Source organism: Pelophylax lessonae, assembly GCF_965119305.1.
Source record: "Pelophylax lessonae genome assembly, chromosome: 10".
Classification (NCBI taxonomy): domain Eukaryota; kingdom Metazoa; phylum Chordata; class Amphibia; order Anura; family Ranidae; genus Pelophylax; species Pelophylax lessonae.
Genome location: NC_138777.1, coordinates 17,331,214 through 17,356,331, shown reverse-complemented (window position 1 = coordinate 17,356,331; position 25,118 = coordinate 17,331,214). Strand labels below are relative to the sequence as shown.

At 44.0% G+C, this 25,118-nt stretch overlaps 1 protein-coding gene across 4 annotated transcripts in view; it reads right to left on the bottom strand.

Annotated features, from left to right (window-relative positions):
* SBF2 (SET binding factor 2) overlaps window positions 1-25,118 on the bottom strand; it is a 645,230-nt gene that overhangs the window by 101,235 nt on the left and 518,877 nt on the right. For all 4 annotated transcript variants that reach the window (XM_082270857.1, XM_082270858.1, XM_082270859.1 and 1 more), the window contains exons 23-25: window positions 13,181-13,308; window positions 365-540; window positions 112-248 (exon numbers count right to left, since the gene is read on the bottom strand). In XM_082270857.1, coding sequence (XP_082126983.1) covers window positions 112-248; window positions 365-540; window positions 13,181-13,308 — 441 coding nt within the window. The remainder of the gene's footprint in view (window positions 1-111; window positions 249-364; window positions 541-13,180; window positions 13,309-25,118) is intronic.

The window sequence follows — 25,118 nt, the reverse complement described above, 5'->3', positions numbered from 1 at the left end:
TAGGATCTTTATTTGGTGTAATATTGCTGGTGTCTCCAAGTCCGGGCCTGAGCTGCATCCGGTGACCCGAGGTCATCTGTTTTCTCTAAGTAATAAGTGAGTACAACAAACCAGAAATGTCGTCCTCTTCGTTGCGGCTGCCTCGCTCCTCAATAATGGTTCCAGTCTTCTTTTTGGCAACGTATGGACGTCCGATTGTCATCTTCCCAGCACGTTTGGCCCCTTTTACAATGGTTTTAGAAAGTGTCCTGAAATAGTTAAGAGTCCCAGATCAGAAAAAGGAATATCTGCAGTTGAAGGTGCCACACACTGAATTTTCGTAGGTTGTGGCTGAACCCTAGAAGGCACATATAGAAGTCCTTACCGGAAAGAGGTGTTTTTTTCCTTCTGCTTCGGAAGGATGATAGGGGGCGCCGCCTGTCCTGCAGCAAATGCGAACATGCTAAAGATGGAGACGGGATAGCGGAACTTCATCAGTTGCTTCTTGAAAAGGTCCACCATCTCCGGGCTGACCTCCTCATCAAATGCTACTTTAATCAGCTGTGTGAGACAAAAAGAAAAGACATCCCTCAATTCAGACACCAGAAAAGCGTATTCTTTAAAGAAGACATACTGTTAGAGAAGAAAACAAACCCAGTGCCAGATTACCAAACAAGCCGAGTCTCTGACTTCAATGGCTGGAAAAAAATAACTGAAATCAAAGGCTTCCTGTAACCATCAATGAGTCTCTAAAACCTCTCTACTGGAATTTTGGACCACTCTTCCTTCGCCAACTGTTCTAGGTCTCTTAGGTTGGAAGGGTTCCTTTTCCCCACTTGCTGTTTTGGGATCTCTCTACAGGAGCTCTATGGGATTTAGATCTGCTGGTCACTTCAGTACTCTCCAGTGGCCCCTGCCCCCTTGTGACAGCACCAAGTGGCCCCATCCCGTACCTATTTAAAAACTGTCAAGTGGCGGAGTAGGCAGACCGTGGAAGTGTTCGTCACGAGTTGGTTTTATTCTTTTACTTTTTTGGGTCAGGTGGTGGCGGGCATCATGATTGATTTACATCGGGGGACATATTCATTCACATTCGGGGCGGGGCTTCCAGATTCCGATAAGCCCCCTGATCGGAGACCCTCACAACCGCAGCCCAGGGTTGTGGGGAAGAGGCCCTTGTCCCCACCAATATGGGGACAAGGCGCTTTGGGCAGAGCCCCCTTTCCCCAAAGCACCCCCCCCCCAACCAGGCCACCACATGCCTTCAACATTGTGGGGGGGGGGGGGGCTCTGCCAAAAATCAACTTGTCCCCATTTGGGGGGGGGGGGGGGGGGAGGGGGATAATCCACGCCGTTGTTTTTGGATGGGGAGGACCTCACACTGTTTTTTTTATACTTTTTTTTTTTTTTAAACGGTTTTTATTGAAGGCAAAAGAAACATGGTACAGCAATATGCAGTGAAAATAGTACAGTGAGACACAAAACTGCTGTATATAACATACAAACAACATGTAGCAAATGCAATACATATATGGGATCGACCCGGCGTCCCGTCTGGGATGCAATGAGGGTACGCTCAAACTGTAGGTGTGGCCGAGGCCACGCTGTGTGGATGGACCCCCACACAGAAGGGGTCTCAACCAAAACCAAGGTATAGCTCTGAAGTGGGTACGCCAAGGGCCTAGTGGGGGGGGGGGGGGGGAACTGGGTTGGCAGGGCTGGAAGGAAAGTTGGGTAAGTAGTGGAGGGTCGTGGGGGGGAGGTATCAGCAGGTGCCTGGGGGGAGCCTTGAACCCTACTAGGGGCCAGGTGGGAAAAGAGAGCCGGTAATGAGGACGCCCAATCAGGTGAGTACTTTTTTTATACTTTTTATTGCCGACATGTTTTTTTTATATTCAGCTGTCAGCAGGGAGTCATCGATTGTTAAGGAAGCGGTGGCCGGCTTTCCGGCCCGCTCCTTAGAAACCAGCTTAATATGCGATAAATTACCGCAAAAAAATGCGATAATTACCGCTCAATTGAACAAACACAACATTCGTTATTTACTGCACAATTCTTAGTGAGTTCAATGTTTGCACAATTGTTTTCGCATGCGTTAATTTACTGCATTTTTTAACGCTTAGTGAATTGACCCCTTTGTTCTGTAAACTATCAATTGCCTTACCCTTCATTTAATAGAACTGAAACAATAAGGATGTGTGCAGTCCATATCAGGAGAGCATCCTACGGTGACAATCATGGCTCCCTCCATAGATACAGTGAAAGAGTAATAAAGCCACCCAGGGACAGGACATTTCCAGGACTACTAGGTGAAAATAGAACAAAAACTAATCTGGCCACCATACCAAGAAGGGGTAAGCCAAAGTATATTCAATTTGGGGTGTTTGGGTTTCGATATGCTTTAAAAGGAGGATGCATCTAAAAATCTCTATCTCATAATAATCATAATCTATAAATATTTCATTAACCAAGTCTGGTGGGTTGTGTCACCCGCTGCCGATTTAGCTCTCCTAGGGGTCCTTTGCAGCAATAAATATATCCAAGGCATTGCGTAAATCCACCCACTGTAACGATTCTGTTTAAAATCTTCATAAATAAGATTCCTCCGAGGATTTGTACCATAGAAAGGTATGCCGGCTCGCTCATGTTTGCGAGATGCTGACAAGTGAAACCGAAGTTGTAAATAGAGGCCCAGCATCTTATTCAGCAGAACGTTATCTACACCTCTAATGCAATCTGACAAACAAGTCCATAGCTCATCTGTAAATATGGAGGGGGAAATACACCGCAAACTGAAAACACATTGAGCGACTCATCCAACCGCAAATGTCTCCTAAATCTCTGCAGAGTTTGAAACCTTCAGGATAGGCCACTTCTTCTATTTTCAGACAAAAGATGAATGTAAATATCTCAACACAAACATGCAGATGTTACAAGATGAGTGGTCACACCGCAGCGAACGTGCAAGCATGTCTGTATGGAGCCAAACCCAAGACACGAAACCCACAGGCAAGAAATATGACGGATGTCAGTAATTCTACAATGTCAGCTAATAAATTGTGTCAGAGAGGCAGATTTGGCTGCCTGAGCTGGACGAGGATTGACCAGAGTGACTCCATCTTGTTCCACTAAACTGAAACTCTGTGCCCAAAAAATTATGACTGGTGCCCTCCCTCACCCCCTCCAAAACCCAAAATATTTAAAGCAGTTAACTACTTCCAGACCGCCCGCCGCTGATTTACTGCGGCAGGCAGCCCCTCCTGCGCGAACCGACGTAGGTCTACGTCGGTCACGTGCCTGTAGCTAGGGGGCGAGCGTGCGCTGCCGCCGGCGCGCTTCCGCCCCCACTCGTCAGCGAGGACTCTGATGCATGGGGCAGGCGGCTCCGATTGCCGCCTGACACCCGCGATCGTTCCCCGCTGAGAGAGAAGAACGGTCAGCTGTTGTAAATACAGCTGACCGTTGGTCTCCCTGGAATGATCACAGAGCGCCTGTGATCCTTCTATATAGGATCACAGGTCTCTATGATTATTTCACAAGCCCCTCCCCCATACAGTTAGAATCACTCCCCTAGGCTCCCATTTAACCTCTTGTCCACCCACAGTGTTAACCCCTTCCCTGCCAGTGTCATTATTATAGTAACAGTACATATTTTTAGCACTGATTACTGTAGTAATGTCACGGGTCGCCCCAAAAGTGTCAAAAATGTCAGTTAGGGGTCCGATCTGTCTGCCGCAATGTCGCAGTCCTGCACAAAATCAGAGATCGCCGCCATTACTAGTGGAAAAAAAAAACTAGTAAAAGAAAAAAACAATAAAAATGACATAAATCTTTCCCATAGTTAGTAGACGCGATAACTTTTGCGCACGCCAATCAAAATACACTTATTGTGATTTTTTTTTTACCGAAAATATGTAGCAGAAAACAAATTGGCCTGAAATGTTAAAAAATTTAGATTTTTTAATTTTTTTTGGGAATGTTATATAGCAGAATATGAAAAATATTTTGTTTTAGGTTTTTCAGAATTGTCGCTATTTTTTTGTTTATATCGCAAAAAAGAAAAAACGCACAGGTGATCAAATACCAAAAGAAAGCTCTGTTTGTGGGGAAAAAAAAGACATCAATTTTATTTGGGTACAGCGTCGCACGACCGCACAATTGTCCTTTAAAGTAACGCAGTGCCGAATCACCAAAAAATAGCCTGGTCATTAAGGGGGCAAATCCTGTAAGACAATGGCATAATGTGATAGTAAGCATTGCATACTAGCACATTATGAAATACTTACCTTAAAATGAAGCCCTCCAGCGCCACGCTGTCACCGCTGAGAGGGCTGACATCTTCCCCTGGCCTTTCTTCCAGGTGTGTGTGTTTGTTTGGCTGTGTGTTTGGCGAAGCCGCGATGACGTCACTCCTGTCCATGTGCGTGGGAGCCCTCGGTTCCAGGCACGAAGCACTGAAGTTTCGACAAGGTATGCCGGACCTTCGGTGCACATGAGCAGGTGACGTCACTGGCTGATGCTCATTTAGGAGATATTCATTTTACCTACAGGTAAGCCTGATTATAGTGTAAATGAAGAAAAGTATTGCGCAGGTAGAAATAAAATACAAACCAGATCAAATGTGGATATAAGCTGCTGGCAACAACACAACAGGATATTTGTGGTCAAACCAAATAAATGATTTAATTTGCCGCGATAAACAATCAAAATAATGCAAATGATAAAGAAAAGTGTCCATAAATACAAAAAGCTTCTGTTATTCTTCAAAAAAAAAAAAAAAAAAAAGGAACAGTAATGTGGATGAAATCTCTTGGTAAGTGTCCAATATAGGTGAGCAGATAATCTGTGGGAGGGCGAAACGCGTCAATGTATTTCGGATGCGGCACTTTCTTACGTGACTTTCGGAGCACTTCCTGGTTTGCCGTGGAATGCACGCGGCCGCGGCGTTCCCGAAACCATTTGTAATACTGTTCTCTGCTTTTATCAACAATAGCCTTGTGAGTATATTTCTTCTTATAGGTCAATAAAATTATAAAACGGGCTTCACTATTCTGGAATTGCTATTATTTTTTGGAGCTGTTCAGGGCCACCAAATTGAGGGGCTACCATCCAGGTTATCTCACCAAGGAGAAGATTTGGCATGCTATAAACCCCTACCAGCTATATATAAGTACAGATTGGATGATCCCTTATAACACAAGCGGTTTTGACCCCTAATAAGGGTCCACCCTATCTGGTGAGTGGGGTTCCTGAAGGGGTTCAAGTCACCTGGCACAAGTGATCATCTTTAAGCACTTTTGCATCTGCACTGAAGCACTTTATTGTATTTTGTTCATGTGTCAGCATTTTTTTGGCTATATTGCACTTTAGTGCACATGAAATTTGAAAACTGTTTAATTTCATTGTGTGGACTCTATTAATTCACTGGACACTTTATTAATTATTAGCAATTTTAATTTATATTTATGGTCACACTTTGCACTTTATGCACGGAATATTTGCACATTTTATTTCTAAAATTCCACTATACGTTTGGTTATTTATAATACTTATTTTGCAAGCGCTGTGTTATCCTGTTTCATTTTCAAGATAATCATGGAAAAAGGGTTCCTTATCGGAAATCTAGACTCCAAATTATAGGAGTCTAGATAAACGTTCGTACAAAGAAGATCTAATCGATTCCCTCTATTTAGGCTGAAGGGGATGGTGTCATGGCAGACAATATCGATCGCTCCAAGTCACAACCCATAGGGAAGAAAAACATTGCCCACATAGTGTAAAACTGTAAGATGCTTTATTAAAAGAAAATACTGATAAGAACCCGTAGAAATCCAGATAAAATCCAGCATGTAAAATTAAATTCTTCCCAGGAACTGGTCCGCATGTAAACAGGTTCAGCTAGCGTTGTAAAAATCACAGACATGGACTCCGCCCCACGTGTTTTGCCAGATTTGATGTCATCATGTCCCCAGAAAACTATTAGAAGGGAAATCTTCCAATGGGGACACTAGTTCTGGTGACCTGGAGGTCCCCAAGAGATTCCCTTAATTTGCAGGGATTCCCTCTCACTTCCATTTAGGCTATGGGACAGGAAGTGAAGGGAAATCTCCGAAATGGGACACAGGGACTGACAGGAATTATAACCCTCCCTTACTCTATCCAAAATGAAAAACGTTTTGCCAATAGATCTACTTAAACGATCGCACTTTGAGTCACCCAAATTATCAATATGGACATAAATCAAATAATGAGTGACAGATTGGGGTTGATTTACTAAAACTGGAGAGTGCAAAATCTGGTGCAGCTGTGCGTGGTAACCAGCTTCCAGGATTTTTTTAGTCAAAGCTTAAGTGAACAAGCTGATTGGCTACCACGCACAGCTGCACCAGATTTTGCACTCTCCAACTTTAGTAAAATAAACCCCATAGTGACTGTTTTGATCGACCCTATCAGTTGTGGTGGACAAAAAAAGATCATAATGGGTCAATGGATGGCGGGTTTTTTTTCCACACCTTTATGAATCACTTATGAGGAAGTAAACTCTTCCTTTTTTTCCGTTTTTTTTCTTCCCTGCAAAGTAAATGCATAATGTGCTAGTATGTATCGCATACTAGCACATTATGTGACACTTACCTGCAAATGAAGCCCACGTTGTCCCCGCTGGCAGCTGCATCCATCTTCACCTGTCTTCCTCCTGGGTCTGCGGACTTCGGCTGTATTACTGGCTGGGAACCGCTGGTAAAGCAAGTACAGTACATCCGGAAAGTACTCACAGCGCTTTACTTTTTCCACATTTTTTTATGTTATAGCCTTATTCCAAAATGGATTAAATTCATTATTTTCCTAAAAATTCTACAAACAATACCCCATAATGACAACGTGAAAGATGTTTGTTTGAAATCTTTGCAAATTTATAAAAAAAAATTAAAATCCCATGTACACAAGTATTCACAGCCTTTGCCATGACGCTCAAAATTGAGCTCAGGTGCATCTTGTATACACTGATCATCCTTGAAATGTTTCTACAAGTTGATTGGAGTCCAACTCTGGTAAAATTAGTTGATAGGACATGATTTCAAAAGGCACACACCTGTCTATATAGGGTCCCACAGTTAACAGTGCATGTCAAAGCACAAACCAACCCATGAAGTCCAAGAAATTTTCTGTAGATCTCCAAGACAGGATTGTATCGAGGCACAGAAGGTCCCAATGAGCACAGTGGCCTCCATCATTTGTAAATGGATGAAGTTTGAAACCACCAGGACTCTTCCTAGAGTGGGTTGTCCGGCCAAACTGAGCAATCGGTGGAGAAGGGTCTTAGTCAGGGAGGTGACCATGAACCCAATAGTCACACTGAAAGAGCTCCAGCGTTTCTCTATGGAGAGAGGAGAACCTTCCAGAATAACAACCATCTCTGCAGCACTCGCCTAATCAGGCCTGTATGGTAGAGTGGCCAGATGGAAACCACTCCTCAGTAAAAGGCACCTGGAGTTTGCCAAAAGGCACCTGAAGGACTCTCAGCCCATGAGAAACAAAATTCTCTGGTCTGATGAAACAAAGATTGAATACTTTGGCCTGAATGGCAAGTGTCATTTCTGGAAGAAACCAGGCACCGCTCATCACCTGGCCAATACCATCCCTACAGTGAAGCATGGTGGTGGCAGTATCACGCTTTGGGGATGTTTTTCAGTGACAGAAACTGGGGGACTAGTCAGGATTGAGGGAAAGATGAATGCAGCAATGTACAGAGACATCCTTGATGAAAACCTGCTCCAGAGTGTTCTGGACCTCAGACTGGGGTGAAGGTTTATCCTCCAACAGGACAACGACCCTAAGCACACAGCCAAGATAACAAAGAAGTGGCTACGGGGTAACTTTGTGAATATCCTTGATTGGCCCAGCCAGAGCCCAGACTTGAACATCTCTGGAGAGGTCTGAAAATGGTTGTGCACCGACACTCCCCATCCAACCAGATGGAGCTTGAGAGGTCCTGCAAAGAAGAATGGGAGGAACTGCCCTAAAACTTTGCCAAAAGTTTGTGCCAAACTTTTAGCATCATACTCAAAAATTCTTGAGGCTGTGATTGGTGCCAAAGGAGCTTCAACAAAGTATTGAGCAAAGGCTGTGATACTTATGTATATGGGATTTTTTTTTTTTTATAAATTTGCAAAGATTTCAAACAAACTTCTTTCACGTTATCATTATGAGGGATTGTTTGAGGAATTTTTAGGAAAATAATACATTTAATCCATTTTGGAATAAGGTTGTAACATAACAAAATGTGGAAAAAGTGAAGCGCTGTGAGGATTTTCCGGATGCACTGTTAGGGCCCTTTCATGCGGGCGCTCCGCTTGTCCGCAAATCATCCTATTTTTTTGCGGATGATTTGCGGACATAATGTAAGTCAATGGCATTGCAGATGTCAGCGGAATACCATCCGCTGACATCCGATTTTCCTCCTTTCAGTTCTGTTCTTTGGAATGGAACAGAACCCTATTTTTCCTCCGTTCAAAAAGCGGAAAGGAAGGAAAATCGGATGTCAGCGGTGTCATCCGCTGACATCTGCAATCCCCATAGACTTACATTATGTCCGCATATCATCCGCAAACGGATGGGATGATATGCGGACATACGGAGCAGATGACACAACTGTCATCCGCTCCGTGAAAAAAAAAAAAGTCCCGCAGCAGAGAAAAACAGCGGAGCGGCCGTGTGAAAGAGCCCTAAATAAAGTATCATGGACAGAGTTCATGCTCCCAGCAAAGTCTACTCTAGTTGTACATTACATAAAAATGCAACGTGAGCATTGAGACAATACAGGAAAGTAGGAATGAAGGGTAACCCCAGGATGATAGGAATAGATACAGCAGAAGGAATTGGCAACAAGATATACAAGATAAAATAAAGCTATGCGAAAGATCCCAGCTGTGAGCTCAAACACTAGGATGAACTCTTCATGTAGAAACTTGCTGTATTTAAGAAACCTGCTGAGAGATGAGCTGACAGTGTGGATCTCACGTCTATAGAAGACCCCCGAAGCTCTCCGGACTGATATTTTTCCAAGCAGCGGGCAGCGTCCATTGGCGGCGTGCCTACCCTCTCCATTCTTTTTTTGGGATGTAGCTGGGAACTCAGGTGTAGAGGGGTCACCATCTTCAGGCCTCAACAGATTCTGTGCAGGAATCAACCTGCTGTTATCAAACACAAATCGATTTCCCTGATATCAACCTATGCTGCTCATGTCTTTAGAGTCTCCTTTATAGGCCTTTAAATGTTCTCATTAGACTAACTGGCTCCAGAATTGGACATTATTATGTCTGTCCAGTATGGAAGACAAGTGATTTATCATCTATCGAATGGTTCCACTTTGCTGCTGGCGTCATACCGCTAAATTATGCGGGTACATAAAACGCTCTGCTGTACGCCGCCTCTATGCCATGCCTTCTCTCCAACTGTGTGACTAAAACAAAAGTTGTTTAACTCTTTGGGATCTCGTGCCTTTGTGATGACTTTAATAGAGTTTTTATTTATTTTATTTTATTCTGTACAAACTGTGTGCAGAACTTCAAGTCAGAGCAAAGATTTCAAGATCTGTAGAGTACAGAAAGACATTGCTAAAAACCTAATAATTCGTTATATTTTGCTATTCTAAAACAAAAAAATGAAAGCGGAGTTCCGCCTCCCCCTCCAAAAATTAAAAGTCAGCAGCTACACATACTGTACACATACTTTAGCTGCTGACTTTTAATATTAGGACACTCACCTGTCCTGGAGTCCAGCGATGTCGGCACCGCTGCCGATGTTTCCATGTGCTGTCGGGTGCTGCCGCTGCCATTGCCGGTAAGGGAACCTGGTAGTGAAGCCTCGCGGCTTCACGGACGGGATCCTACTGCGCATGCGCGAAGCACGCTGCGCATTAGGATTGGCTCGGCGGTGGGGGAAGGAGGAGGGGCCAAACTTCTGAGGGATGGCGTCGTCTCCAGGAAGTGGGGAAGGGTACCTGTCAAAAACAGGTATCCGTTCCCTCCCTCCCCCTGAAAGGTGCCAATTGTGGCACCAGAGGGGGGAGGAAGCATATAAGCGGAAGTTCCACTTTTGGGTGGAACTCCGCTTTAAGTCAATGTAAGACTTGCTTCCCTCATACTTAGGCTGAAGGTAAAAACCTTCTGTGTGCAGACCACCCCCCCCCCCAATACTTTCTTGACCCCGATCTTGATCCAGCAGAGGCTCTCTCCCTCCTCATTGGCTCAGAGACAGCGTCATTGGCTCCAACTGCTGTCAATCACAGCCAGTGGGGAAGGAGTGGTGGGCAGGGCTGAGCAACACTCTGTGGGGAGCGAGCACGCATGAGTGCCCCCATAGCATACAGATTTTTTATGGGGGGACTCAGCAGGGGGGAGGAGCAAGGAGTTCCAACAGGGAACCCAGGAAGAGGAGGATCAGGGCTGCTCTGTGCAAGACCATTACATAAAGCAGGTAAGTATGACGTGTTTGTTATTTAAAAAAAAAAAAGAAAAACCTTTAGTATCACTTTAAATTTGAACTGAATTTTTCCATTCTGTGTGTATGGCACCCTAAGAATTCACTTTATTAGCTGTTTTAAATGCAATTTCCCAACATCAAGCAAACTAATAAGACTAAACAGCAGCATTACTGATATGCTGACTTTTTAACAATCTATGCCCTCATCTCCATTTTTAACCATTCCCCCAGCTGAAGGCTTGGTTTAACCGTCTTTAGGCTGTGCAGCAGGCAAAACGGCAGTACTCATTGGGATAGTAACTGGGTTTCAACTTAAGATTGGAGCAGAATTTTGTTCACCAATTATGTACAGGTGAGTTACTTACATATGCAAGCAGTGGCAAAGGAAAGGGTTGCTTTAAAGCTGAACTCCGTGATAAGTAAATATTGTCTAAATACAAGAGCCATGTGTATTCTTCTTGAATCTTGGTGCACTTTGTGTATTTCTTCCAGATCTGTGCAGTAATCTGGTGTGAGACTTTTTCTTTCTGTAATAAAGACCGCTCACTGCTGCTCCCTTTCCTTGTGCAAGGTGACTGGTCTTGTCTCCGCCTCTCTTGTAGTTTTCTACAGGCAGCCTATAGCGGGTGGGGCCTGTAAGGCCACTCCCACAGCTCTGCTCTCTGCACAGGCTATATACAGCACAGTGATGATATCACTGCTACTTTACAATATAATATCTGTGTATGGAAAGTCATTTGGTGCATACAATGTGGATTTATATCCTTTTTTGTCTACTAAGGTATAGATTTGATTGCTATTTTTGTTCAACTTTAATTTTGGTAATATGCTAGTTTGAGTCACAGGTGAAAAAGTTAATGATTACTCAAGCATCCATTGTGATGAGACAGACAATATTAGGACATCAGTAAGGTGATTGCAGCTTCCAGATAACCCTGTTGTCAGATGGGGTACTGATAGGCACACCTCTGTTATCTAGAGTTTTGTTTATACAGCATTACCTGTTAAGAATCAAAAATATGACACAGCTTCAAAGGCATTCTAAACAAAGGTGCAGGTTCTGAAGAGCACCTGTCATCTCCATGCCGGGGTGAAGGCACTGTGCAGTGAGAAGAACAGCTGAAAACGGGAAAGGTGGCCAACTAAACTTACTATGAAAAACTGCACGTTTAGTCTGGACAGAAACAAGTGATGATCTCCTTATTATGTATAAATACTATAACATTATGACCTCCCACCATAACCACCAACTACTGGGCAGGTCCTCCTTTTGCTGCCAAAACAGCCCTGACTCATTGAGGCATGGACTCCACTAGACCTTTGAAGGTCTGCTGTGATATCTGGCACCAGGCCATTAATATCGGATACTCTGATCCGTTATGTCCTGTAAGTTGTGAGGTGGGGCTTCCATGGATTGGACTTGTTTTTCCAGCACATCCAACAGATTGGATTGAGATCTGGGGAATTTAGCTAAATTCAGCCAAACTCCCTCAAGCTTGTATGGTCATTTCCAGGTTTTCCACCAGAGCAGTAGGAGAATCCGCTCCAGAAGGAGGACATACAAGTAGCCCAGTACTGCGATCCCCCATTGGCATAACAATGCTGGCACCGGGGCCAAAACTTTTGTGAAGACCCGAAGAACAGAGGCAAGACCAAAAGGTAACCACAAACTGATAATGCTCCTCTCCCACGGAAAAGCGGAGGAAGCGCTGGAGACCGACACATATTGGAATATGGAGATAAGCGTTCTTGATGTCAAAAGAGGCAAGACAATCCCCCTGATGCAGGGAAGCCACCAACGTGCGAATGGACTCCATTCTGAACTTCTGCACCTGCACAAAGAAGGTCCGCGCCTTGAGGTCCAGAATTGGACGCACCTTGCCTTCCTTCCTGGGGACTGTAAACAGGTTTGAGTAAAATCCATGAAAACATTCCGAAGTCGAAATTGGGACCATCACTTGTAAAGTAAAAGGTCTTGTGCATCTCCCCAAAAAGAGCCTGTAAGTAGACCGGGGACAGTCGCACATCGAAAGGAAGAACCTTAACAGAGGGTAAGAATGAAACTCAATCTTTTAGACATACCAAATGACCTCCTGGACTCATCTGTTCTTGTACCAGGGGAGTCTACGTGTCCGGGAACCAGTGAAGACGCCCACCCCAGATACGGGTGAGGGCGCACCTTCCTGCTGAAAGGTGCCTTGTCCGCGGGTCTGGAGAAGCCCACACTAGACTTGCCAGACCAAGTTCGCTGGGATCCCCCCTCTCAGGCGTCTCTTCGCCAGGGAGAATAAATCAAGCACTTGATTTATTAGGCATGAATCACTTTTGACAGGTTTTCCAGAAACCAAGAGAAAAAAAGGTAACTGGGGAGGAAGCTCCAGCACACAGATGGTGATTGGCAACCTCAGCTCTGTCCCTGTGTGCAGCACACATCTTCTCACTGAGCTCTGCAGTGCAGTTAACATTTTTCCCAGAGTTGTACTTTGAATTCAACGGACCTTTGTCTTTTTTTACCCTCATTGGGTAAATAAGTAAAATTAGCCCATGGGTTTTGCTTTGGTGATCCTCTGGCCTACAAAAGCTGGAGTTTATGAAAGGCTGAACCTGAAGGATGTCTTTTTTTTTTCCTATTCCTAACATACTAGTTAATGTAATTACACAACTGTGTACTTTAGTCTTACTGATCAATGGAGAGGGTGGTGACATCATCTCCATTTACCTGGAAAGTGGCCGATCGAATCTGGAGTCCTTCCTGCATGTTCTGCTGTAGGTGGTTCTGGATGTTTATCTTCTTCTCTCGGGTTATAGAAGCGATAGGGACGCTGCGTATGACAGTCTGCTCGCCCACTATGGAGAAAATAAACAGAAATGTATGTTACATATGAAGTGCAAACAGTCGTTCCTCCCACACACAATATGTTGTTTCTCCTGCAAGGTTCACCTTGTTGAATGACCACAGAAAATAAAACACTTTGGTAAACAGGAAGCCCAATTTGAAAATGGACAGGTAAGAGGGCCAACATAGCCAGGAGATATATCAATAGGAATAGTGGGTGATGACAGAGCATCAAGTACAGAGCTGATTTCAGAAAGCAGGAGCCCCCAATCTAATGTGTGCAGAGCTTTAGGAATTCTGGCTGCAGTAGATTAGACAGATCATGGAAAGATGAATAGACCGACTTACCTTTGCAATGCAAGGTAAGTAAAGCTAGCATTGCACATAAAGTCATGGATCAGCGAGTTTGGGGTGGAGAAACTTGACTGGCCTGCAAAGAGTCCTGAACTCAACCTGATAGAACACCTTTAAGACAAATTAGAGCGGAGACTGCAAGGCCTTCTCATCCAACATTAGTGCCTGACCTCACAAATGCGTTTCTGGAAGGATGGTTAAACATTCCCATAGACACACTCCTAAACCTTGTGGACAGCCTTCCCAGAAGAGTTGAAGCTGTTATAGTTGCAAAGGGTGGGCCAACTCAATACTGAACCCTACAGACTAAGACTGGGATGTAGTGATCGACCGATATCGTTTTTTTTAATGCCGATACTGATATTTTGGTCATCGGATATTGGTATCGTTCGATATATTCTAAAGGTACTCCTTGTGGAGGAATCTGGGGGTCTAAAAGACCCCAAACCTCTCCTCGGCACTGAAAAGCATTCAAAACACCAAGTTTAGCTGTTTTGAATGCTGTCAGTTTTTTTAATGCGGCGCTGCCAGTACCCGGAAGTGACATCACTTCCGGGTTTTTTACATGGAGACCGGCGCATGCGCATTTGCGCCAGGTATACCGGCTTTCACGGGGACACATCTTCATGCTACACCGGGGTCTTCTTTCTGGCGGCGGCGGTGGAGGTAGGTGAGCCGTGAAAGGCGGCGGAACATCCCCTCCCACTCCTTGTAATGACAGCCGAGCGGCTTCTCAGCCGCATCAGTTGTCATTACAATTCAGCTGACAGTCGGCTATGGGCGCCGGTACCGGGTTGATGCCTCTAGCTGCAAGCATCACCCCAGGTTATGCACTTTCCCTAAATATCGGCAATATCGGTAACCTCAGGGGCAGATTCCGATATATCGGGGAAAGTGCATTTCGGCCCCCGATATATCGGTGTTGCCAATAATCGGTCGATCTCTACTGGGATGCCATTAAAGTTAATGTGCGTGTAAAAGCAGGCGTCCCAATACTTTTGATAATATAGTGAATAAAGTATCTCTTGGCCAAGCAAGTAAGAAACAGCAATACAAGTTTCTGTAAACCATCGCTGTGTATATAGCTCATCTGAATGGGATTTTTTTCCAACATTTTGCTTTAATCAAGTTGACGAGCTTATTTTTTATTCAGCTGCATTAGGACGTTGATTGCGCCTCCCATTGATGGATTGGACAACTTGTTGGCGGTGGGCTGTAGCAATGTTCTTTTAGCGAGACAGGTACAATTTGTTCTCGGATAATGGAATACATATACTAAGAGGGAAAAGGTCAGGCCTCAATAAATACACAAATACCACAATATACACAAGCGGCGGTCTCCGCTCTGCATGGAAGCCCAATCTCTGGGATTATTTTCACCGCCGTTCGCCAATAAGCTGCCATTCAAACAGCTGTAAATCCTTCAGCTGGCTGGAGGGTCCTCAATGTTAGAAACCAAAGAGCAGGGGCTGAGCTATTAGCTGCTTCCATGTGCTGATATCAACCGCCGATCGCCAATAATTACAAGTAATTCCTTTCATATGAATCAGATACGTAAGCGGAGCTACATTCATCAAAATGAGACGTAGCAGAGAAGACACATTTCTGTAAACACCAATCACTGAAGACGCCCAGAAAAAATTCCACTTCGTTCATAGATCTGCGCCAGGGCCGAATCACTCCATTTGTGGACCTATAGGCCAGTTTTACACCCAGTGCATTAAAGCAGGTTAACATACGTTGTGTTAAAAGTGGAAGGCTGGGATGCCGGGATTGGGTACGTGCCTTTAAGGCCTCATGCACACTGGACATTATAGAAACGCCAGTAGCTTTGTAGTGAATTTTTCAGCATTTTTTTTTAGCTTTTTTTGCATTGGTGTTTTTCAGCATTTTTTAGCATTTTTAGCGAAAAACCACCTCTCTGCTATTTTATTAACTTCCACTTTCCCACAATGCATCTCTGCATAGCCTTTGTTAATTGTTTAGTCACCATTTTCAGAGCAGAGAGAGCACTAGAGGAGAGAGGAGCACTGCATTTGTTCAGAAGCGATTAGGTGTGGTGGAGAAAAAAAAAAAAAAGGGTCCTACAACATTTTGATGTAAATGTAATACAATTTGAGCCATACAAAATCTATCATAAACACAAGTGCAGCGCAATCATATCAAATACCACAGAAGATTCCACAAACTAAATGGAACACTGTAATATATATAGGCGCCAGTCCATATATATAGAAAAACGGAGCTTGATAAAGAGAACAGATTTCAGTCAATATAGATTGTAGTCAGAAGAATGAAGGATTCCCCAGTGTGTAGATATAACAAGGGACAGAGTGAAGAAAGCAAACAAGGAAGCAAACATCTAGTGCTCTCCTTAAATTATAAGTTTTTATTAAAAGGTCAAAAGCAGTTGCACTTACATTGAGAAGATATGCAAATGCAGCTGTATACCCTGTTTGCTTTTTGCCTATCTTCTCAATGTAAGTGCAACTGCTTTTGACCTTTTAAAAAAACGTATAATTTACGGAGAGCACTAGATGTTTGCTTCCTTCCCCTACATGTATGTATTGCGTGTAATAGATATGGTGTAGCGCTAATAATGATTATATGAACTCCACAGTCCACACAAGTGTTCAGATAGAACAAATGAAGTAAACAAAGTCTTTCCAAAAGGGTGCTCCGAAAGAAAAACTGCCAACCACTCCAAGCTCCAAAAGCCCCGTGTGCAGGAACCGCCACCAAAGGATAAGAATGGCCCCTTACCACAATGTGATGATCCCCACTACAGGGATCGTATCCAGCCTGTGTGTAATATCCAATGCTTAGATGGACAGATAGCCGGCTCCTAATGACCCCTCATCAGCTCCAGTTTTTCATCTGTTCAGTGTTGCCATAGTTCAGCCGTGATAGGCACCCCAGAAGCATTTGTCACTGCAGGGCCACCAAAGAGATTCCACGTTGCTTTGAACCTGGTTACTGCAGGAACAACCATGTGCTTCCATGTGCTCATGGAAGCACATGGTAGTGCCGTAGTGGGGATCATCGCATTGTGGTAAGGGGCCATTCTTATCCTTTGGTGGCGGTTCCTGCACACGGGGCTTTTGGAGCTTGGAGTGGTTGGCAGTTTTTCTTTCGGAGCACCCTTTTGTAAAGACTTTGTTTGTTTACTTCATTTGTTCTATCTGAACACTTGTGTGGACTGTGGAGTTCATATAATCATTATTAGCGCTACACCATATCCATTACATGTTGTTTCTCAGATCTGGTATTTCTAATTCTAGGTCAGGTGTTGGCTGCTATATCTAGTCTATTGACTCATTTTATATTGAATGGTTTTAGTCTTAATGTGAGCGCAACAATATCCCCATTTTTTAATGTATGTATTGCGGAAGAGGTCCGGAATAGCCATCTAGATTAAATGAAGATTGGAGCTATTTGATGTCATACATGCTGTCTGACCCGGCAGGGTCTGGGTCTGGAGGTGAGAGGCAGAAAATGCTTTGGTGATGGGATCATAGGATGATAGCAGCACTATAGAAGTCACCATATGCATGGATATCAGCACTCTGTCATAGGAGCACTAAGTCATCATATGCATGGATATCAGCACTCGGTCATAGGAGCACTATAGAAGTCATCATATGCATAGATATCAGCACCCTGTCATAGGAGCACTATAGAAGTCATCATATGCATGGATATCAGCACTCTGTCATAGGAGCACTATAGAAGTCATCATATGCATGGATATCAGCACTCTGTCCCTTGTTATATCTACACACTGGGGAATCCTTCATTCATCTGACTACAATCTATATTGACTGAAATCTGCTCTCGTTATCAAGCTCCGTTTTTCTATATATATGGACTGCCACCTGTATATATTACAGTGTTCCATTTAGTTTGTGGAATCTTCTGTGGTATTTGAGATGATTGAGCTGCACTTGTGTTTTTGATCTTGTTGGAGGCTTTATGTGATTGTCCTTTAGTGTTCAGCCAGCAATCTCATTTTCTTTTCTTTTGAGTTCATATATTTTTCTATATCCATACAAAATATATGGCATAAATCGCATCACACAGATATCACATGGGATGTGCACAGGAATGCGGTGCTTTTTTTGGTGCAAATCACATGCAGTGTTCAGCATGCACCAGTGTGACCCCAGTCTACGTTCCATGAATGACACCTCGAAACAGAACCCAGGCTTAAAAAAAGCAATGGAATAAAAAATGACAAAAACGCCAGTTAGCAGCGATTATCAACGTTAGAGCATTTTTACAGCTGAAAAACGCCACTCCAAACCCACCAGTGTTCGGAGTTTTTTTACAGCCAGAAAACGCCCCTGCCAAAAACTGCTGAAAACTGCCTATGTGTGCATGGACACACATGATAACAAGCTGGGGCATTTATTGGCTGTAGAAAAAAAACATCTGATGCCAAAAATAGCCGCTGTAAAAACGTCCCGTGTGCATGAGGCCTAAAGGTGAAGGCTTCACAAGTGCCATACAGCTCAGTTTGCACCTTAAAATACAAGTTTAGAGATGGTGCCCCCATATTTTCAACCAGAAAGGTTCCCTTTAACACTGTAACATTATGATACCACAATCTGTACATGTAATGTGCCCAGTCAAATTACAATTACGAAACTCACAAATGTGGCAACCTGTTGTACCCAGATTTAAATGGACTTAAAGCATGTGGGTTTAATGCTGGAGTGCCATCCTCCATTGTTTTAATTCCCGGAATACCTGTGGTGTAGCACTATGGTGGTGAGTCAAACAGCTTTTCACACTCGAGCACCTTCTGACATGTTCTAACTTGCATTCGTTCGGGTCTCACACCAGTTGACTCGGTCTTTACGGAGTAGTATAGGAAATAACATGTGTGTGCATTGCGCCATTGGTGGTAAATAAGTGAAAGAAATCTGGAGCAGCAGATTAAGATCAAATTTTGCATTAATATTTGCAAAACTGTGAATCAAACTTGATCTCTAAAGACCTGTTACTTGTGCGGCTCAGGGTCTCAGAAAGGGGTACAAGTCCTTGATGTCCACCGCTGAGAGTGCTGGTTCGGGAGGGAGCTTGTAAAGGAAGGTCTCCCTATGACCGCACGTCTGTACCATCTCAGAGATCAATAAGTAAGTTGCAACCTCAGCCTGGACTCTGACTAGGCCACGCCCCAAATGTGTTTCACTCTGCCCCCATGATTAAGCGCTGAGGGGAGAGTGAAACACCTTGGGGCATGGCCTGGCCGGAGTCCAGGCGGAGGTTGCCACTTACTATTGGGATGGTACAGACATGCGGTCATGACCTTCCTTTACACTGATCAAACTGTATCCCTAATAAAACAGGTTTATGATGAACATTTATTGAAGAAATCAAGTGTTTTTGAATGGCATGGATGGTTTAAGGAGGACCGGGAAGATGTCCATAATGACGCTAGAAGTGGGCAGCCAAAAACGCAAAGGACGGATACAAATGTGGACAGAGTGCGAACCCTCACATGCTCATGCTGGTGCGTTTTTTTGATCACAAGGGGATAGTTCATTATGAGCTTGTAGAACATGGTACAAAGGTCAACCAACATTGTTACATGGAAATTCTGAAAAGGTTACAGGAATCTGGAAGAAAAGACCGGAAATCTGGTCTGACAAGTGGATTCTCCGCCACGACACTGCTTTACTAACATTCTTTTTTTTTTTTTCCGGGAAAAAATTGTCACACCTCGTACATATATTCAGCAGCAAGCTGGAGGGGCACCTAGCAGTGTTTTCGGAGAAGAGTAGACTGACCTGGAGTGCGATTTCTTATGTCTACTCTGTGGGAGTGGAAGGGTAGTATCATGTGGTCCCCTGTACCCATAGTGTTGGCATGGAGTACTGACAATGGCGCTGAGGGGCTAGCACAGTGTGCATGGTGGGCTTGGGTTTTTAAGTTCCTAAGTGGCTATAAGCTTCATAAAATGTTCATAAGAAAAAACGCTCTGATTAAAATTTCAGTAAATATATCTTCATTATTCTCCCTTCATGACGATGACCATCAAAAACAGAGGGTACGTGACAATTAGGCTGAAATGCTTGATGTTGACTTGTAGAGGGGAAGGGCAGGTACTGTCACATTACATTCACCTATTCATTACCTACATCAGTTCCCATTAGGACTCTAATGTAAAGTTGACACCTGTCCCCAATTTGTAGGGATAGTTCCTGATATCAAAGATATGACAAAGTTAAAGGAGCCTCCAGTGTTTTTCCTCTCAGGTTCCGCCAAGAATGGAGAGGAAAAAAGTGGCGGGATATTTATGCAGCTTTCTGTTTGAGTTGGAAGCTCTTCACACAAGGTCGTTGGGTGGTCCAAGATGTTAATCGCCTTGTGTCTGTAACAGGAGAACAAGCCTTGATTGGGTTTATTTTGGAGGCAGCTACAAAATTAAATAGAGAGTAACAATTTACAAACTCGCGGATCCGTAGCTCACTCGAAAAAGTCACGATCGCCACATAGCTGAGTACCTGCTACTATAAAGGCTTTGGAAGCTGCCAAGCTTCAAAATATTTTCTAACAACCGCTGAACACAAGTTTCTAGGTACATGATAAGCTGCACTCTCTAAAGCGGTTGGCCAAACGGTCACAGGGTACGTACCTTTACTTTTGCTTCCTTAGGGTGCTTCCTTAGGGTTCTCCTTACAAATCTTCTTACAAATCCATGAGCATAGTCAAATCCCTGGCATTTGACTAAGCTGGTTCTAGTCTCTATTTTCTACTCTGCCCTCAACAGTTGTGGCTCCAAAGAAACGAATCAAAGGAATGCTGGAGCCTTCGACACTTAGTCATTCCAGAACATAAAAAGACCATACATGTTTGATAAACCAACTTGCTCTGGGTAAGTCTGCTCATGTGGAACCAGGCTGCCGTTAAGTGGGTAACTCAAAGCTTAAATACAACCCCTATACCTATGACCTGAAGAGGGAGGCTACGCCTCCGAAACATGTTGTCATAGCAACCAGTGCTGGGCCTTAGTTACCATCCTCCACCACCATCTGCCGGAGTTGTTTTGTCCCCATAGTTATCGGCCTCTGCCTGGATTCTTGTGTGGGATTCACGGTGGGGACAGCGGAGTCGGGCACAGGCGCACTAGGCAGAGACGCTGGAGGTGCAGCGGATCGCTCGTCTTGAGGGGAGCTCCACTTTCCAGGGGACACTGAGTGGGACAGTGCGGGATCTGCCAGAGGTGCAGCGGATCACTCGTCCTGAGGGGAGCTTCACTTTCCAGGGGACACTGAGTGGGTACAGTGCGAGATCTGAAGAGGCCATACAGCAGGAGAGGAACCTACATATGCCCAGTACTTGCTGTACCATCTGAGTGCCAGGCGCACTAGGCAGAGACGCTGGAGGTGCAGCGGATCGCTCGTCTTGAGGGGATCTCCACTTTCCAGGGGACACTGAGTGGGACAGTGCGGGATCTGCCAGAGGTGCAGCGGATCGGTCGTCCTGAGGGGAGCTTCACTTTCCAGGGGACACTGAGTGGGTACAGTGCGGGATCTGAAGAGGCCATATAGCAGGAGAGGAACCTACATATGCCCAGTACTTGCTGTACCATGTAAGTGCATTTCATATTGATTCATTTTCCTTTAATAAAAACTATAATACACTAGGTTGGATGTGTGCCTGGTTTTGTTTATCTCTTCCTTTTCCATGAAAGTATAATACACAACATCCAACGTGTTTCGGGGGTCAAAGCATGCTCCCTCTTCATCAGTGCCTATAAATTTCAACTGTTTTTAGGAGCACTCAGATGAGCAGATACCACCAGAGAGATTTGCAGTATTTTGCTTGGAATGGTTTCAAAGGGGCAGATTACGCCACCGATAACAGGTGCAGCAAACTATAACCAGTTGTGAAACCCTCTTTAAAAATAGGGAGGGCACAACATTGAGATATAAGCTCAAACATCAATCGGTATTTCAGAATATCATCTTTAAAGTGATGTTAACCACTTGACCTCCAGAAGATTAACCCCCCCCCACCCCACCCCCCCCCCCTTCATTACCAGGCCTTTTTTTGGCACGGTGTTATTTTCGCTGACAATTGCGCAATCATGCAACGCTGTACACAAATTCAATTCATATCATTTTTTCCCCACAAATAGAGCTTTCTTTTGGTGGTATTTGATCACCATTGGGTTCTTTATTTTTTGCGCTATAACCAAAAAAAGACTGAAAATGTTTTAAAAAATATATATATATATATATTTTTTTACTTTTTGCTATAAAAAAAAAGTAAAAAAAATGTGATTTCTTCATAAATTTAGGCCAATATTTAATTTGCTAAATGTTTTTAGTACAAAAATCCCAATAAGCCTATTTTGATTGGTTTGCACAAAGGTTATAGCGTCTACAAACTATGGGATAAAGAGTTGTGCTCATAAGTTTACATACCCTGGCAAAATGTATGATTTCCTGGCCATTTTTCAGAGAATATGAATGATAACACAAAAAATGTTCTTTCACTCATGGTTAGTGTTTGGCTGAAGCCATTTATTATAAATCAACTGTGTTTACTCTTTTTAAATAATAATGATAAAATAAACTACCCAAATGACCCTGATCAAAAGTTTACACACCCCAGTTCTTAATACCGTGTATTGCCCCCTTTAACATCAATGAAAGCTTGAAGTGTTTTGTGGTATTTGTGGATGAGGCTCTTTATCTTCTCAGATGGTAAAGCTGCCCATTCTTCCTGGCAAAAAGCCTCCACTTCCTGTCAATTCTTGGGCTGTCTTGCATGAACGGCACGTTTGAGATCTCCCCAGAGTGGCTCAATGATATGGAGGTCAGGAGACTGAGATGGCCACTCCAGAACCTTCACTTCATTCTGCTGTAGCCAATGACCGGTCAGCTTGGCCTTGTGTTTAGGATCATTGAATGTCCAAGTACGTCCCATGCGCAGCTTCCAGGTTGATGAATGCAAATTTTCCTCCAGTATTTTTTGATAACATACTGCCTTCATCTTGCCATCAATTCTGACCAAATTTCCTGTGTCTTTGTAGCTCACACATCCCCAAAACATCAGCGATCCACCTCCGTGTTTCACAGTAGGGATGGTGTACCTTTCATCGTAGGCCTCGTTGACTCCTCTCCAAATGTAGCGTTTATGGTTGTGGCCAAAAAGCTCAATTTTGGTCTCATCCCTCCAAATGACTTTGTGGCAGAAGGTTTGAGGTTTGTCTCTGGGCTGTTTGGCGTATTGTAAGCGGGATACTTTGTGGAATTTGCGTAGTAATGGCTTTCTTCTGGCGACTCGACCATGCAGCCCATCTTTCTTCAAGTGTCTCCTTATTGTGCATCCTGAAACAGCCACACCCCATGTTTTCAGAGTCCTGGATTTCTCCTGAAGTTATTTGTGGGTTTTTCTTTGCATCCCGAACAATTTTCCTGGCAGTTGTGGCTGAAATTTTAGTTGGTCTCCCTGACCGTGGTTTGGTTTCAACAGAACCCCCTCATTTTCCACTTCTTGATTAGAGTTTGAACACTGCTGATTGGCATTCTCAATTCCTTGGATATCTTTTTATATCCCTTTCCTGTTTTATACAGTTCAACTACTTTTTCCCCGCAAATCCTTTGACAATTCTTTTGCTTTCCCCATGACTCAGAATCCAGAAACGTCAGTGCAGCACTGGATGAAAGATGCAAGGGTCTGTCAGGAGTCCAGAAACTCATTGACCTTTTATACACACACACTAATTACAAGCAAACAGATCACAGGTGAGGATGGTTACATTTAATAGCCATTCAAACCCCTTTGTGTCAACTTGTGTGCATGTTATCAGGCCAAAATCACCAGGGTGTGTAAACTTTTGATTAGAGTCATTTGGGTAATTTCTGTTGTCATTGTGATTTAAAAAGAGTAAACGCAGTTGATTGATAATAAATGGCTTCAGACAAACACTAACCATGAGTGAAAGAAAGGATTTTGTGCTATTCAAATTTACGGAAAAATGGCCAAGAAATCATAAATTCTGTCAGGGTGTGTAAACTTATGAGCACAACTGTATACTGGAATTTTTACTTATTTATTTTTTTATACTAGTAATGGCAGTGATCACTGACTTATAGCAAGATTGTGATAGTATAAAGCGCAATCTGACACTTTGCGGGAACCAGAGACACTAATAGTGATCAGTGCTAAAAATATGCACTGTCACTGTACTAATGACACTGACTGGGAGGGGGTTAAACATCTAGGGCGATCAAAGGGTTAAATGTGTGCCTAACAGTGCTTGGCGCAGTCACTGTGTGCTGTTTTTACTAAGGGATGTGCTTTGCTGGGCAACAAAAACTGCCACATCCCCGCTGGCAGGACAGAGCTCTGTATTGTTTAAATTCACAGAGCTCTGTCCGATCTTCCTCCTCCTTGATCAGCAGGTGCCAGCGGTCAATCATTAGCTGGGACCTGCTGATCGGCTTGTGCTGTGACTAGTCAGCTGGTACTGTGGCTGCATGAGCTCCCTATCCAGGAGTACTGGATCACATACTAGATACATGATGCAGTGCAGGAGAGCCAATCTGCCACTCTACTCCTCCATGAGGCTCGGAATGGGATAGCAGCGGGTGTCAGCGGAGATGTCTCCGCTGACATCCGCTGTCCCATAGGGAATGCATGGAAGATCAGATCAGGTCTGCCTGAAAAACTGACAGGCGGATCTGATCGGATCGTTCGTGTGAAAGGACCCTTACTCAGTATATAGCTTCTTTATCTTTTAATTCTTGCACATGATCCAATGTAGGCTGATGTCATGATTACTGCCCCAGGTTCCCGGTTTCAAGTTGGCTACTTTCTCTTTCAGCGTCCAATTGAGACACCCTTGCATGCAGGGACTAGAATTGTCTCTCCCTACACAGTGTGCATCAATAGAAACACACAGCCCCATAGCCTAGGAGGGCAAGGCATTCTACTGCTTCTCCAAGTTAACAGGCTGGCAGGAGACTGCACTGTCCAATATTATGGATGGGGCTTAATGACACAGGGGAATAAGTTGGAAATTACAATAGTTATAGCGCTTTTCCACTGCATGGTACGGATTGGTTTGGCGCTTTTCCACTGCATGGTACCGCATGGTACGGGTTAGACCGGTTCGGTACAGTAGCGCTTTTCCACGACATGGTACGGCGTCAGTACGGCTCACTTAAACAGTACCACCTTGGTTGGGGTTCCAAGCAGGCCATACCTATAACATATTCCACAATCCTTTGCATGCATCATTGATTGTTTGTCACTACTAGCCACTGATTGGTCAGAGAATCGTTGTAATCCCACCCACTTACTACTAAGTACTACAACAGTGGAAAAGCAAACCGAGCCGAGTAGAGCCTATACAGTGCTGAAAGGTGCCGACTCGTACCACGCAGTGGAAAAGCAAACTGAGCCGAGCTGGGCCAAGCAGTGCCGAGTGGAGCCGAGCCGGTACTTG